The 15,739-nt window shown below is 36.1% G+C and overlaps 1 protein-coding gene across 1 annotated transcript in view; it reads left to right on the top strand.

Moving 5' to 3' along the window:
• Positions 1-13,638: 13,638 nt before the first annotated feature.
• The window catches only part of LOC129216801 (uncharacterized), a gene marked incomplete at its 5' end in the record, with an annotated part of 111,578 nt that continues 109,477 nt past the window's right edge, over positions 13,639-15,739 (top strand). The window contains one exon of the mRNA XM_054851016.1: positions 13,639-13,650. Within this exon, the coding sequence (XP_054706991.1) occupies positions 13,639-13,650 (12 nt within the window). The remainder of the gene's footprint in view (positions 13,651-15,739) is intronic.

Below are 15,739 nucleotides of genomic sequence, written 5' to 3'. Positions count from 1 at the left end.
CAAACTGTGTAATACATATGTATGTATCAGTTTTACCAATTATTTCATATTTAGATTTTAAAAAAATTTCTCATTCACTTTTTGCATTTTTTTGTAAAATACCCAGTTTTTGGGTAAATACCCAAAAAATATTTACCTCCCACTGGGTGATGGGGCCGCAACTAGTGACCCGATCCACATCACTAGTTGTGACAGTGAAAATTTTCAGAGCTTTTGAAAGTGATTCAGTATTTTTATTTTAAATTATATATACGTCAATAAATAACATTAAGAAATTCGATGTTAAAAAATTCGAATTTGTAAATCAGTAAATCCCACTTTAAATGAGCTGTTGATTCTGTGAAAGAATAGTTTATTTTAATTAAATCGCTTATCCCTAAAAAATTATGTCTGCTTTCAACCGTTTGGTTACATTATTCCCTGATATGGACTTTGATATAGATGGGTTCATCTTCCGTATCTTCTTCTCTTCTTTGACTTCTACCTTTACGTTCCGAACTTTTTTTCTTCAAGCTTCTATCTTCTGGATTTGTTCTCTCCGGACTTGTACACTCCAAGCTTCCACCTTCCGGACTGGTACCTCTGCCCTCCGGACCTTCATCCGTGCCCTTCGGACACACCGTGGGGTCTGAGGTCTTCCATCCGATGTACTCGTTTCGGTTCTGTTCCTTGAGCCACTTGTGGAGTGGCTCGAAGTACTCCAACAGGGGTGTTGCGCTCAGCTGTTTGAACTCACCGTTCGTTACGATGGACAAGGCCTCCTCCCAGGGCACTGTTTTCCCCAGGCGCAACATTTTCCTAGAACAAAAAGGGCAAGATCGCTATAGTTGGTTGGCCACGAAATGGACTCTATTCAAAAAAAGACATTTAGACTATTGCATATAATATAGCAAGTCAGTGGTACGCAACCTACGGTCCTAGGTCCATATAAGATCCAAGTCAGTGGTGCGCAACCTAAGGTCCTAGGACTATATAAGATACTAGCTGTACCCGACGCGCGTTGCTACGCCAACAAAAAAAAAATACATCATTATACTGATTTTCATGACACTCGGTTGTCGGTTGAAAGGGGCAGAAGTTGCTACTCTGCAGTGCCACCTGGTGGCGAGTGGCTTCAATGAGCATATTATGCACCTTCTCCGTGGAAAAATACATATATATAGCAATTTTCATAATAATCGGTCCAGGTATCAAGTGAAGCCGTGACTATACTCAAATTTTGCACTCACGCAGTTTGAAAGATCAATCAATCGCTAAAAATATCAAATAGAAAAAGTTTTAAATCCCCCCGTTGCATGAAAAGCCATAAAACAATAAAGAAAGAATTTATTTGTTCAAACTCAAGAAAAATGGCAACAGCTAACTTCTTATCAATGAGATCTTTCACGCGAATTAATTTCTGCATTTTATTCGTAGTTATCCAATGGATTGTGACTTAAATTGGAATAAAAAAAGAACTATCGATTGGATTTTTTTCGAACTGGTCTATAAACATTCCCAGTACCAAAAATAACAAACGGTGAAAGTTTCAGCCAAATCTGCCGGGTAGTTTTCGAGTTCATGGATGACATACAGACAAACATTCATTTATATATATATATATATATATATATATATATATATATATATATATATATATATATATATATATATATATATATATATATATATATATATTTATATATATATTAGACTAGTCCGTGGTGCGCAACCTACTGTCCTAGGACCATAACCATAAAAGGCTCAAGTCAGTGGTGCGCAACCTGCGGTCCCAGGATCATATAAGGTCCAAGTTAATGGCGCGCAACCTACAATGCTAGGACCATATAAATACCGTGAAGCTGGCCAATGCGGCCTGTTATATTGTTCAACTAGCAAAAATACCCGGCGTTGCCTGGGTCAGTAATAATTATTAGAAAAAATCGTTACTTGCTTTTGTTTTCTGTTTTAAGTAAAAGAATTTAAAACACATCTTTTTGACGTGATTAAAAATCGAGTTTCTTCCTTACCCATAAAACTAAAATAGCAATAAGTATAAAGAACAAAGTAGTATTGATTTAGAAACGAAAGCACTATATTTAAGCATATACAAATTTAAAAAACATGAAATTAATCTTCTCATGTTTAAAAAGATTAATCTGTTGATACTTTTTTTTTGACATGGAGTCTAAAACCTTCTCTGTATGGCTAATGAAGTACGAAGTGATTAAAAAAAAGTAGCCGCGCTCGTAATCCCCTTATACTTGCTTTAGTTATTTCGGGAAATTTCAATCATTGTGGCTCTTGGTGCGATTTTACCGAATTTGCGAAAGTCGTTTCGAGGTACCCTCGATGATGCTCCCATTCTTTCCTTACTTTGTAAAACGATATGATATTAATTTTCGTTACAGAGATATCGTCGCCAGATGCTGAGATATTTTTGGTCACCATAAAATGGCGCTAAACAGTTTCATCCGAAATGTTACCAAAATAAGTAATAAAATTTGGTGATTGTTTGAAATTGTGCAAAAAGGAAAATTAATGGAAGTTTTTGTGCTGTTTATGGATTTGCCTAATTTAGTTGCTGGATTATTTAACACAGTAAAAAAAGTCTTTTGAAAACTATTTGATTGGCGATATTTTGTTTACATGGTGAAAGCTGAGAAACATTATGACGTAGTCTTCGGCTTCAAAAACAGCAACGTTGAAAAAACTGCCAAATGCATCAGCTACGGAAATCTTTCTGCAAAACTTTTGGCGATCTGCTGGTTGTTTGGATAATGAGTAAGTGTTCAATTAGCATAAATAATAATAAAAACCATTAATTACATTAAAGTTCCGTTTAAATGGAAAATCATCAGCCAAATCATGTATTATTTGCCAATCTTGTGCAAAAATCTTACTTTAAGATTTGACTTGAGAAAAGCCTTTAACAATCACGAAAAGCAAAGAAAGTCAACAATACAACAATTGTCGCTATCGACAGGGAGTTGAGATGATACACTAAATACTGTATTGAGTTGAGGAAAGCCTTCGAACATGGATCTAAAAAGCTCATAACTCGTTTTTTATTCTACTTAGAAATTTCGAACAGGTGCCATCTTCAGCAGAAAAATCTGAGCTTTCGATGGACATATAATGTAAATATGTGCAAGTATTTTTTCATCCCAATATTAGAGAATTTATACAAAAATTGTGTTTTATTACCCCCCTAAGGGGGTTTTCCCCCCCATAACGGGACGAAAACTACCCTATGTGTTATTCTGATGCATAAGCTATATTATTGTAAAGTTTCATCAAAATCCGTTCAGTAGTTTTTGCGTGAAAGAGTAACAAACATCCATACATCCATCCATACATCCATACAGACAAACTTTCGCATATATAATATTAGTAAGATGTTGCAAATTAAAGCACTGATCTGTAACCTTCCAAAACAAGATTCTCTTCATTTATTAATTGCCATTCGGGGGCTAAATAGTGAAAAATTAGTTCCTAAAAAGCAAGGGGAAACATCGTATCAATAAAATAAGCTTCCAGTAATGCTAACAACATGTCTTGGTTAGAAAACTTCTTTCTTTTTACGCGTTTTCCCATGCTATGCAGAAAAATTTTAAGTATATAACTTTTATATGTGTTCTAAACCACGAGATTCCTCTAAGAATGAAATGTGGTCCACATCTTATTCATTTCTGAAAGTCTGTAAATATTGTAAATATATGAAAATAGCCCAGACTGCAAGAATAAATTTTTAGTCCTTACAAACTGTATTTTTATTTGGAAAAGTGATTGCAAACTTTACGACTACGCCACATCCTTTACATTTGCGTAAAAGTCGTTACTGTAAAATCAGGGAAGTTTTGACAGCTCAATCAGGGAATGTCAGCGATTTTTCCGGGCGTTATTTCCCGGATTTAGTTACCACTATGGATAAGGAATAATCTCTCTACTGGAGCACTCTTCTGTGGTGCTCTCGTCCAGCCCTTCAAAAACTACATGATACGTTTGCACCACTATCACTTGTGTTCGATAGCACCGATTGTATGAAAATAAAATGTAGATTACCTGAATAAGCTGCCCGCCTTCTTATTTTGGTAGATATCGCACGTGTGCAGAGGTCCTTCGTGTCCTGCTTCCGCGCACAAACCCTTATGAAATTGGAACTGAAGCAAAAAGCCCCAAAAATATCTGAGGAAGAAAGGAATATTAAAGCAAAAATTAAAATTTCACCTTACATCTTGGGCTACCAAGTATGGAAGTATACTCGTATTTAAGGGGGGAATCGGTTTAGGTGGCAGAAATTTTTGTGTTTTTCGTAATTTTTTCCAACAGGGAAGGAATAATCGGAATTTATTCAAAATTGAAGGATGTTTTATTCATATTTTGGAGTACACTTTTTAATTTTTTCAAGTTATTTCTGAAATAGAAGAGTTAGTAGCTGATGTCCATGGCTAGCCGCCATCAGAGCATGCTACTGGTATGTATTCCTGAAGTCCAATTTCGATCTATAATCATTACAGTTTTTTTCTATCCTTAACAACATATTTCCTCAGAATATAAAACCTAATTCTGGTTAAAAAAAAAACATTTCATGCTTTTGAGGTGTTTGATCACAAAATTCAATGGGTTTCTACAATTTTTTTTTTCAACTTTTTCGCATTAAAAAAAATTTTTAATAATAATATCATCCCAGAATTAGATTCATATAGAGTGTAATTGAATAAAGAATATTCACACAAAATTTCAGAACGATTGGCTTACAACATTTTGCGCTAGAATGCACACCGGTTGAAAAAAAAGTCGTTTCGAGAAAAATGCGATTGAAAAAAACTACTGTGAACATTTTCCAATCTTGACAGTTTTTTAAGTGCTCATAGCATTGGAAGTAAACGGAATTTTTAATTGAAATTTTGGTAACATATTCTTGAATAGTTCTACTAACATTTTGTGACATTAAAAAAAATTGATTTTTTTTTTTTTTTTGAAACTTCTAAACCCTTAAATGGAATTGAAGGGCTTGGGGCAGAAATGTGACAAGCCACAAGGAGTGACTCTTCGATCGAACTTTTTGTTTCTAATAACTAAAATTGAAATAAACATGACAATGGGTTATGTCATTTGGAGAAAAACGTAAAATGGTTTTAGCGTTGCAGAACAGAGAATGTATAATACCTTTGAAAATTCTACAAATATTTTTTATAAGTTGGAAATAGCCCTACTGAAAAATTCACATTGTGTGGGCATATCACTTTCTTGCCCTGAGCCCTTCAATTCCTTTTGTAAAACAATACGAGTCTGTTGTTTTAAAATAAGTAGTGCTTTATTAAAAACTAGCGGTACCCGCACGGCTTTGCCCGTAATAGAAACATTAAAAGGTCTTTTGGTTCGCCTGTATATTTACAAATAATGTATGGTGAATTTTCTCGCCAATTGGCTTTGTACCATGTTACGGTTCCACGTTATGATCATTTCGTATCTCGCCAATTGGCCCTGTGCCCATGTTACGGTTCCACGTTATGATAATTTCGTAATTTACTCGTCCGTCTTATGATATTTTTTGTTCTTAAAATTGGAATAGAAAAAGAACCACATCGAATTTTCGAAAAAATCGCTTCGAGGTGCACACCCCCATGCTACAAACTAACTTTGTGACAAATTTCATGAAAATCGGCCGAAAGGTGTAGGCGCTATGCGCGTCACAGACACCCAGACATCCTCCGGACATCCAGACTTTAGCTTTATTATTAGTAAAGATATGCTTCGTGACTAATTTTATATTTCCTCTATCTTTCGGCAAATTTGTAAATACCACGTTAGTAAAAATCTTTATTCTGCTGTGGGAAGAGGGTGCATAAACTAACGCCAGGGTTCAAAGGGGGAGAACAGAGCAAGAAAAGTTGAGAACCCTTACTTTATAGTTTATAGCATCTATTCTTCTTTACTAATAATAAAGCTGAAAGTCTCTCTGTCCGGAGTAGTTTGTAGCATGAGGGTGTGCACCTCAAAAGCGATTTTTCTAAAATTCGATGTGGTTTTTTTTTTCTATTCCAATTTTAAGAACAAAAATATAACATGGACGAGTAATTTACGAAATTATCATAACGTGGGAACCGTAACATGGGTACAAGCCAATTGGCGAGAAAATTCACCATACATTTGTAAATATACAGGCGAACCAAAAGTCCTTTTAATTTTTTATATTACGGGCGAAGCCGTGCGGGTACCACTAGTTTTTCATAAAACGCATCGTCTCCTCCATCCAACTGCAAGTTTATGTGACCCGTTTCTTATGATTAGTCAAATCAGTACTATAGGGCCATTCATTCATTACGTAAGGGTCCCGAGGAGGAGGGAGAATTACAAAAATCTCTACATACCCTTACTTGCGGGTGGGGGGGGGGGGCAAACCCATTCTTAAGTAATGTTTTCCAAGTAGATGTTTTATATTAGAAATTGCGTGGTCAAGTGGTTTGCGGGGATCATATTTTATTTGCGTCTGGACGGAAAACAACGCATTAGAATGAGCTGTTTTTTACTTGTTTTACAAAGAATGAATGGTGTATAATATAATAAAAGAATTGGGCTATGTATGGTATGTTTATTTTTAATTAGTCTCGCATCGTGTAATGTATTTGAAAATAAAAATCTTTGATTTACGTCAAACTGGGAGTTTTAGTGTAACTGCTCCTTTTCTAACAACATTTTATTATTTTGAAAAACTAAATGGAATCTTACATAAGAATAGGGGGAATGGATTTGAAAAATCTTACTTACCCTTACATGGGAGTCAGGAAGGGAAAGGTCAAAAATTGCCAAAATCATCCTTACGTAATTAATTGATGTCCCCTAACTTGCTAGCAAGTTTTTTGTCCGTCTCTGGGAAGTTGAGCTCCGCTGCCCCGACCGATTAAACAATTCCATTTGTTGAAATAGGGGTGAGGAAAAAACGGCTTAAGAAGTTTCGGATTCAGTTTCCAGTGTTATTGCCCATGTGGCGAACAATGTAATAGGGAAGTTGCAACCTATTAAATGTCCATATTTTGACTATTGGATATTGTTAATTGGACACTCAAAACTAAAAAATTCACCATCGCCGAATTTTAAAACACCGTGATTGATTTTTCATGAATTTTTAAAAATCCGCGTGCAAAAGGACACTAATAAGCAGCCTTCCGCTGAAGATCCCTTGTTTTCGCTACGGACACTTTAAGCACGCTGATATTTTTATTTTTTAGAAATTCAAATAATCCTTTTGAGCACACTATGGAGGCCGGATTCGTTAAAGCACAATCTAATAATCTTCCTCAAGTAACATCAATGATGGCATTCGAATATTTCCGAGAGGAATGAGATGTTTAATGTTCCAGAAACGCGAGGAGTTAAATGCGAGGAGGGTAAGCTTTACGTTTCGTCTTCGAAGTCAACTGCACGTCCTTCGGCTTCTCCCGCGGCGGAAGAGCGCATGACGTCACTTCCTGTGCCCTTTGACGTCACAATCACTTGAACTTTAAAAATTAATTTAAAAACTACTAATCGTGCCGCAAAAATATTTTCAACCTATGATGTTCATACATGTTACTCTATCGTATAAAAATAAAATTGAAAACTTCCCTATTCAGGTAAGAAGTAGCAAGCGGTACAGGATTTTCTCGCTAATAAAAAAGTTGCAATGGTAGCCCAACTCTGTGCCTAACAATTCCTCTTCTTACTGATTGCTTTCCCTTGAAAGAAATGTACATGCTCAAGGCCACAACTCAACTTGCAAGAGGGTGGACAGTATAAGGAGTTGTACGCCGCAGAGACACGAGTCGTTGCATTTAGCATGTCATTCTCCTTGATTTAGAGCTGGAATTAATTTTTGAAGAAACACAGAATATTTTGCAGAGAAACTGCATGCAGAAATACTACGTACCTCATATATGACGTATCCGTAGCCACGTGGTACTTGGCAAGAGGATCCAGGTCTTCCTCTGTCCTTTTTGACCGGCGGGCAGAGACCCTCGTACTCATTTCTGTAAAAGTTGTTGGTGTTTAGTTAGTTGGTGAGGTGGGATGCCTTGCACCTCAGAATTGAACTTTTCAATTCAAACGTTTAGTAACATTTACATACATGATTTTCTATGTATACAGGTTGTTCCGTTTTAACCTGCAAGACTTTTATTTTTTGCAACCGTAAGTCCTAGATGCATACTTCCAATTGCAAAAATGTTCAAAATCAGATGCAAAGTTAAGATATTGAAAATTTGAAGTGAAAATAAAAACGAGTCAAAAATATAAAATAATAACTTTTTTTTTACGGGTCCTAGGTCCCCTAACTTATATTTAGGAAAATAATCTCCATTGAAAAGTAATTTCAACACAAAAAGTTTGAATTAGTACAAACGATATTCCCCGGGATATGGAATGCAGCGTTTTGTGACTTACACCACTTTACACTCGCCGTCACTAACTCGGTTTTGGGGGAAATATAGCGGGTAACAAGGCTTTAAAATTACATGTGTGCATAGTGTGTGGTTTTTTCGAATTGTTCGAGGTTCTGTAGTGTGTTTTTGTGTATCACGGCATAACATTTGCATTTTACTTTTGAATAGCAGTGAAAAAATATAAACACTTTGTTTTTTCTTACTTTGACGACCCCTCATTTTTCTGAAAGGGCGATAAGTTCCAATCTCATCTTCTGTATGGTCCCTTAAAACTTTGAACTGGAGTATCTCCTTGAGTTTGGTCGCACAAATGTAAGTTGTTTGTGTCAGCAATAGTTTTTTAATGGAGCTTCTTTCTCTAAACATTAGTTGGGGAACCTAAGAACCGTATAAAAAGTTAAATTATATATTTTTTGACTCGCGTTTTTATTTTCGCTTCAAACATTCAATATCTTAACTCTGTATCTGATTTTGGATATTTTTGCAATTAGAAGTATGCAACTAGGACTAATAATTGCAAAAATAAAGGTCTTGTAGGTTAAAACGGAACACCCTGTATACACGGAGCCTGCTGAAAAAAATACGTTTGACTGACGTCATAAAACAAAATTTACTTAATTTGGAAGTTACAGGTCTGGGCGCCATTTAAAGTATTCTCCCCTCTCTGACTGATACACCTACTCGAACGGTTTTTTAGACTTTTGGAAACAGCTTCTTGAGCTTTTTTGGTGATGATCTTCAACTCTTTCATCGCATTTGCCTAAATCTCGGAAAACGTCTCTAATACAAGTGTTAAATAATGCGAATGATAAAGTGTGATAGCGCGAAAAAAACAAAATTCCTATATTTTGTTACAAAGCATTGTTTTTAAACAATTTAATTATGCTTGGCATGTTTTTCACTCAAATTCTGAGGCCTGCTTTTGCTTATGTCTCAGCAAATTAGACTTTTTGGAATTTCACTATGATTTGTTTAATCTTAAGGTACAACTTAACGCTAAAAAATTAACTCCAAAATAAAATTATTCTTTCGGTTAAGATGGAAAACAGCTAATTTCATGTAGTTTCCCCATTAAATGATTAAATCTAAAATCCATTGTTAAAAAAAAATCGCTTGACTAACAACAGCAATATAAATAGTAATCATAACCAAAATTACTAATCAAGGCTTCTCTGGAGCAAGCATGAAATGTATTTATTCATTATCATTGCACTCGACGGATATCTTATCCTCATTTATACCAGTAATAGATAATGGGATAAGTATAGAGACATAGTATCTTTATCACGAGTAAATTGTATGTTGTTAACCATAAACAAGTTTGAGAAACCTTTAATACCAGAAAATCGCCCCGCCAAGATATGACGGGTGAAAAATTGCTTCTGCATTTGAACGAAGCCGTTGCCTGTTTGAGGATATTCTGATAAATGAAATTGTAACCCTCTCTCACGTGTGATGAACCCTAAACTCCAGTAGGTAGCGTTCATTGTTGACCACTTTTTCTTTCCTTCATTACCCTGAAATGGCAGCCTTAATAGTAAAAAAAAAATGTTACCGGATCGAGTTCAGCCTTGTCACAATAAAGCTTTTCCATCCATTTTAAAACATTACCAAAACACATTATCAAATCATCATGTCGTGGTGCGAGTTTCATTGTTGATGACGTCAGGAACGTTACTCAATCTTTGGCTATTATATATATGAGGATTTAAATGGTTCTAATTAAATCAACACACAGATAAATCCTGGAGAAAAACGAGGATTAATTTTTAGTGGCAAATTGCTTAATGTTTAGGCACTTATATAGTTTTTTTTTTCTTTTAGTAAGGAGCATTTATATAAAAAAAATAAAGTGAAATTTTGTGATGCTCTAACATCATACTATTTCTGAAATATATTTGCGCTAAACAGAATAAAATAACAGATTTTTTAAAAAAACACGAAGCATTTTTCAAAATACACTCGAAAAGACAAAATGAGTTTTCTGGGACAGACTTGAACAATTTAAGTATTCCTGTAGTTTTCAATTATTCCAAAAAACTGACACCTCAAACGAAGAAAAGTGCGGCTCAAGTCACATGGAGAATTTCTTATCATTTCATTATCTAGCTTTCAATGAAAACATTTGAGTGTTAAAACATGAAGATTTTTCTAAGAAAGTTTGCTTTGAAATGACTTGAGCCGTAGTTTTCTTCGTTTGTGGTGTCATTTTCTTGGAATAATTAATGATACAGAAATACTGAAATTGTCCATTTCGCCCCAGAAAAGTTATTTTGTCCTTTTGAGTGCATTTTGAAAAGTGCTTAGTATTAAAAAAAAAATTAATTTGAATTTTGACATCTTGAATTCAAATCATGTTTTTCGCAATCACGAGTGTGTGTATGTAGGCGTGTGTGTGTTTGTGTGTACGGGTTATGTGTATGTGTGTGTATGAATGTGTGTGGGGGGTATGTGTATGTGTGTGTAGGCATATGTGTTTGTGTCTGTGTGCATGCATGAATGTGTGGGTAGTTGTGTATGTGTGTGGTGTGTATGTGTGGGTGTCTGTATGTATGCGGTGTGTGTAAGTGGTTTGTATGTGTGTGTGTGTGTGTGTATGTGTGTATGTGTTTGTGTGTTATGTGTTTGTGTGTGTGTTTGTTTGTTTTGTGTGCGTGTGTAGTTGTGTATGTATGCACGTGTGTTTAGGACATGGATGCAACCTGGAGACGGCTTTCGCTACAGGAGCAGCATCGTGAGGAGCCAGCCGGTCCACGGTGATGGTGCGGAGGGTGGCGGTGGGAAAAAATCAGCGTATACGCCAAAAACAGTCAATTGAGAACAATAAGCAATCGTGATTGCTCAAAAAAATGTTAATTACTGTAAGAAATGGTACGTCTGCAAATTTAAGGATATTTCTTTATTAGTTTACATGCTACCGGGTTTTCCGGATTTTTCTTTCGTACGGAATAACTTTGTTCTTGGTTATCCCGGATAATTGAGTTTCTACTGTATATTATACTAGTGGCACCCGCACGGCTTTACCCGTAGTAGAAAATTAAAAGGTATTTTGGTTTGCCTGTATATTTACTAATAATGTATGATGAATTTCTCGTCAATTGACTTGCCCATGTTACGGTTCCACGTTATGATAACTTGGTCATTTACTCGTCCATCTTATGATAATTTTGCTCGAGAAAATATTCTAAAATTGGAATAGAGAAATAACAAAATCGAATTTTCGAAAAATCTCTTCGGGGTGCACACTCCCATGCTACAAACTAATTGTGTGCCAAATTTCATGAACATCGGCCGAACGGACGAATTTCTTGCCAATTGGCTATGTTCATTCGCTCTCCCATTCCACGTCATGCTAATTTCGTAATTTACTCGTCCATCTGATGATAATTTTGCTCCGGAAAATGATCTTAAAATTGGAATAGAAAAAGAACCAAATCGAATTTTCGAAAAATCGCTTAAAGATGCACAAACCCAAGCTACAAATTAACTTTGTGCCAAATTTCATGAAAATCGGTCGAACGGTCTAGGCGCTATGCACGTCACAGACATCCAGACAGAGAGACTTTCAGCTTTATTATTAGTAAAGATAAAGATCACATAGCTAAAAATATTGTCTGAAAATGTCATTATGATTATACTAGCAAAAATACCCGGCGTTGCCTGGGTCAATAATAATCATGAGAAACAATCGCTACTTTCCTTCGTTTTCCGCTTTAACTGAAAGAACTCAAAACGTACCGCTTTGACATGATTAGAAATCGGGCTTGTTCTTACACATAAAAGTAAAATGGGCAATAAGTATGAAGAACGAAATAGTTTTCTTTTAGAAACGAAAAAAACGACATTTGAGCATACATAAATTTTGAGGAATTTCCAAAATATGAAATTCACGTGTTGAATAAGATTTATCAGTTATTGTTATTTTTTTAATTGAACATTGTAGTCTAAGCTGGAGCTGGACAGTAAACATTTTCATCCGAAATTTTTCCAAAATACGAAGTAAAATTTGGCGATTGTTTGAAATTTAGCGGAAAGACAAATTAATGGAAGTTTTTGTGCTGCTTATGGATTTGCTTAATTTAGTTGGCGGATTATTTACATTTGACAAAAGTTTTAAAGAATCTTTTAATGGCGATATTTTGGTTACATGGTGAAAACCGAGAAACAGTATTACGTAGTCTTCAGCTTCAAAAACAGCGACAGTTGAAAAAATCTGCCTTAGCTATTGAAATCTGCCCGCAAAAAGATTTGGCGAGATTCCTGCTCGTCGCTCTGATAATGAGTTAGTGTCCAATCAACACAAATGAATAAATAAACCCATTAATTGCATACAAAGTTACATTAAAATGGAAAATAATCAGCCAAATCTATTTATTATTTGCCAATCTTGTGCGAAAATGTTATTTAAGATTTAACTTGAGAAATGCCTTGAACAGTCAGACGAAAAGCAAAAATATTCAACGATACAAACAATTTTATTGTAGCTATCGACGGGGAGTTAAGATGATACACTAAATACTGTATTGAGTTAAAGAAAGCCTTCGAACATGGAACTAAAAAGCTTATAACTCGTTTTTTATTCTACTTAGAAATTTCGAACAGGTGCCATCTTCAGAAGAAAAATCAGAGCTTTCGATGGACATAAAATGTTAATATGTGCAAGCATTTTTTCACTCCTATATTAGAGAATTCGTATGAAAATCGTGTCTTATTACCCCCTATGGCGGGTTTTGCCCCCATAACGGGACGAAAACTACCCTATGTGTTATTCTGATGCGTGAAGCTATAATATTGTAAAGTTTCATTAAAATCCGTTCAGTAGTTTTTGCGTGAAAGAGTAACAAACATCCATCCATACAAAAATTCGCATTTATAATAGTAGTAAGATACAGGGTGTGTCTCAGTTAACTGTTTCAAATCTCCTAAGAGGGATACGATAAATCCTGGTGAATCGAAATAATATAGCAATGCGGAGTCGGAAATACTTTCTCTCGATCCGAGAAATTTGAAATATGTTGGGAGTTTTCCAAACTGTTCGGAGTGCCAATGCCCCAAGGATGTGAGGTGTGTATTGCAACCTGTTGAAAAAACACTTACTTAGACCCATGTACCTAAAAAGATTCCTGAATTACGGCCTCTTTTCCTGATAGTGTTTTCTACGTGCATCACCGCTTCAGGAAAACATTTCCAACGCCGCATTGCTATATTATGCAGTGAGAAGCAAAGGGATGCAAGTGGACATTTTCAAGTTTTGAGTAAAACGCGTATTAAGATTACGTTTTTGGTAGGCTTTCATTGAATTTTTTTTTTAAATCATGCTTTACAGCAGCACCTACCAGGGCTACTAGTATTGTCCCAAGACAGAGGAGGGGTTCACCTACCGTTTGTACTGGTTATCTCCAAATTTTTAATTTTGCCACTTTCATCCCTTTGCTACAGGTTACCTCATGGGATTTCCAAGTCGTCAGGATGAACCTTACCCTTCTTTGAAGTTTTGAACCTCTTAACTGAGACACCTGTGTATTCGTGAATAAATACCATTGAGAAGAGATAAAATGGAGGGAGTGGGGGACTTTCATTCGCAAAGCCCCCCCCCCCCCAAGTCGCGTGATATAGATTCTAAAGCAAAGCATTCGAAGAAATCGGGTTCCTGTCTCTTGTTTCACGTAAAACGTGCCAACCGTTCTTTGTTGTTGTGTCACGGGACTTGCGATCTTTGGGTCAGCTTTTGCTAAACCAATAGTTGGGCTTACTCCCTCTGTAGAGGAGTTATAATTTTTGCATATTCAGTCGAATTTGCATGCAATTTTATTTTATACTAGTGGTACCCGCACGGCTTTGCCCGTAATAGAAAAATTAAAAGGTCTTTTGGTTCGCCTGTATATTTACAAATAATGTGTGGTGAATTTTCTCGTCAATTGGTTTGTGCCCATGTTGCGGTTCCACGTTATGATAATTTCGAATCTAGCCAATTGGCTTGTGCCCATGTTACGGTTCCACGTTATTGATAATTTCGTAGTTTACTCGTCCATCTTACGATAACTGTGTTCTTACAATTGGAATAGAAAAAGAACCACATCGAATTTTAGAAAAATCGCTTCGAGGTGCACACCTCATGCTACAAACTAATTTTGTGCCAAATTTCATGAAAATCGGCCGGAACGGTCTAGGCGCTATGCGCGTCACACACATCCAGACATCCTACAGACATCCAGATATCCTCCGGACAGAGAGACTTTCAGCTTTATTATTAGTAGAGATAGAGACTGAAAAGTTTAGCCACAGAGTGCGTGGGCAGCAGCAAAAAAAATTATTTATAAAGCGGTTCGCTTATTTGCTCGATTCTGTCTCCTACTTGCATGCCTGATGGTGCAGGATGTACAACGTCTATATTTTCTAAATAGTAAATAAAAGAATTTTGTTTTATATCCAAGTGTTCTTCATATGTTCTCATGTTCGCGGCCAATTGGACCTCGCGACACCTCCATTTACTAATTCCTCCTCTAAGATAAAATACCTCATCTTCCACCAGTGCTTGTTCATCTCTTCTTGGGGAATTTCTCCGCTGAATACTTTCCATCGCCACAAGTCGTAAATGTAGGACGAAGGCAGGTAAACGACTTTCTCGAGTGCCAATCTCAGTAGGAAGAGGATGTCGGAATCTAACAGGAATGGAAACATAGAGTAAATAATACAGGGTGTCACAAACGGGGGGTGGATACAAGGAGAGTGATAGTGGTTAGATCCCGCCTAAACCTTTACGATCTGTAATATTAAATCCTGTGCACGTTCGTCTGTGTGTGTGGTGTGTAAAGTGCTGTTCACTTAACGGCCGGCCGTCCCGTCCATCCAGTTTTTTGACGTGACGGACTGTCGACGAAAACAGAGTAGCACTCACATACATCAATCACGTGGCTGAGTTCACCCACTAGAGATGGGCAGATTCGTATTCGTAAATCCGAATCCGAATTTGATTCACAGCACCTTAACGTGTCAATCCGAATACGAATACATTCGTATTCACAAGTGTGAATTCGAATAGATTCATGTTTGCTAATGTGAATCCGAATACGAAATTCGGATTCATACCTATGAATCCGAATCCGAATCTATTCGGATTCAGACCTATGAATCCAAATCATTTCTGATTCACATCTATGAATACGAATCCATTTGGATTCACACTTGGATTCACTGAAAAATTCAATTTAAAAGACCAATATAAATAAATAAATGTTTTGTTTGTACCTCATTACAGTTCGAGTTTTGGGTTTTAGCGAGTTTTTGGATGTATATTTATTGGCGTCAAACTAAGTAATTGACCCGAAAATGAAACT

The sequence above is a fragment of the Uloborus diversus genome, chromosome 2 (assembly GCF_026930045.1).
Source record: "Uloborus diversus isolate 005 chromosome 2, Udiv.v.3.1, whole genome shotgun sequence".
Taxonomy (NCBI): Eukaryota; Metazoa; Arthropoda; class Arachnida; order Araneae; family Uloboridae; genus Uloborus; species Uloborus diversus.
The sequence above is the reverse complement of the archived record's forward strand: the minus strand, read 5'-3'. Positions and strand labels throughout refer to the sequence as shown.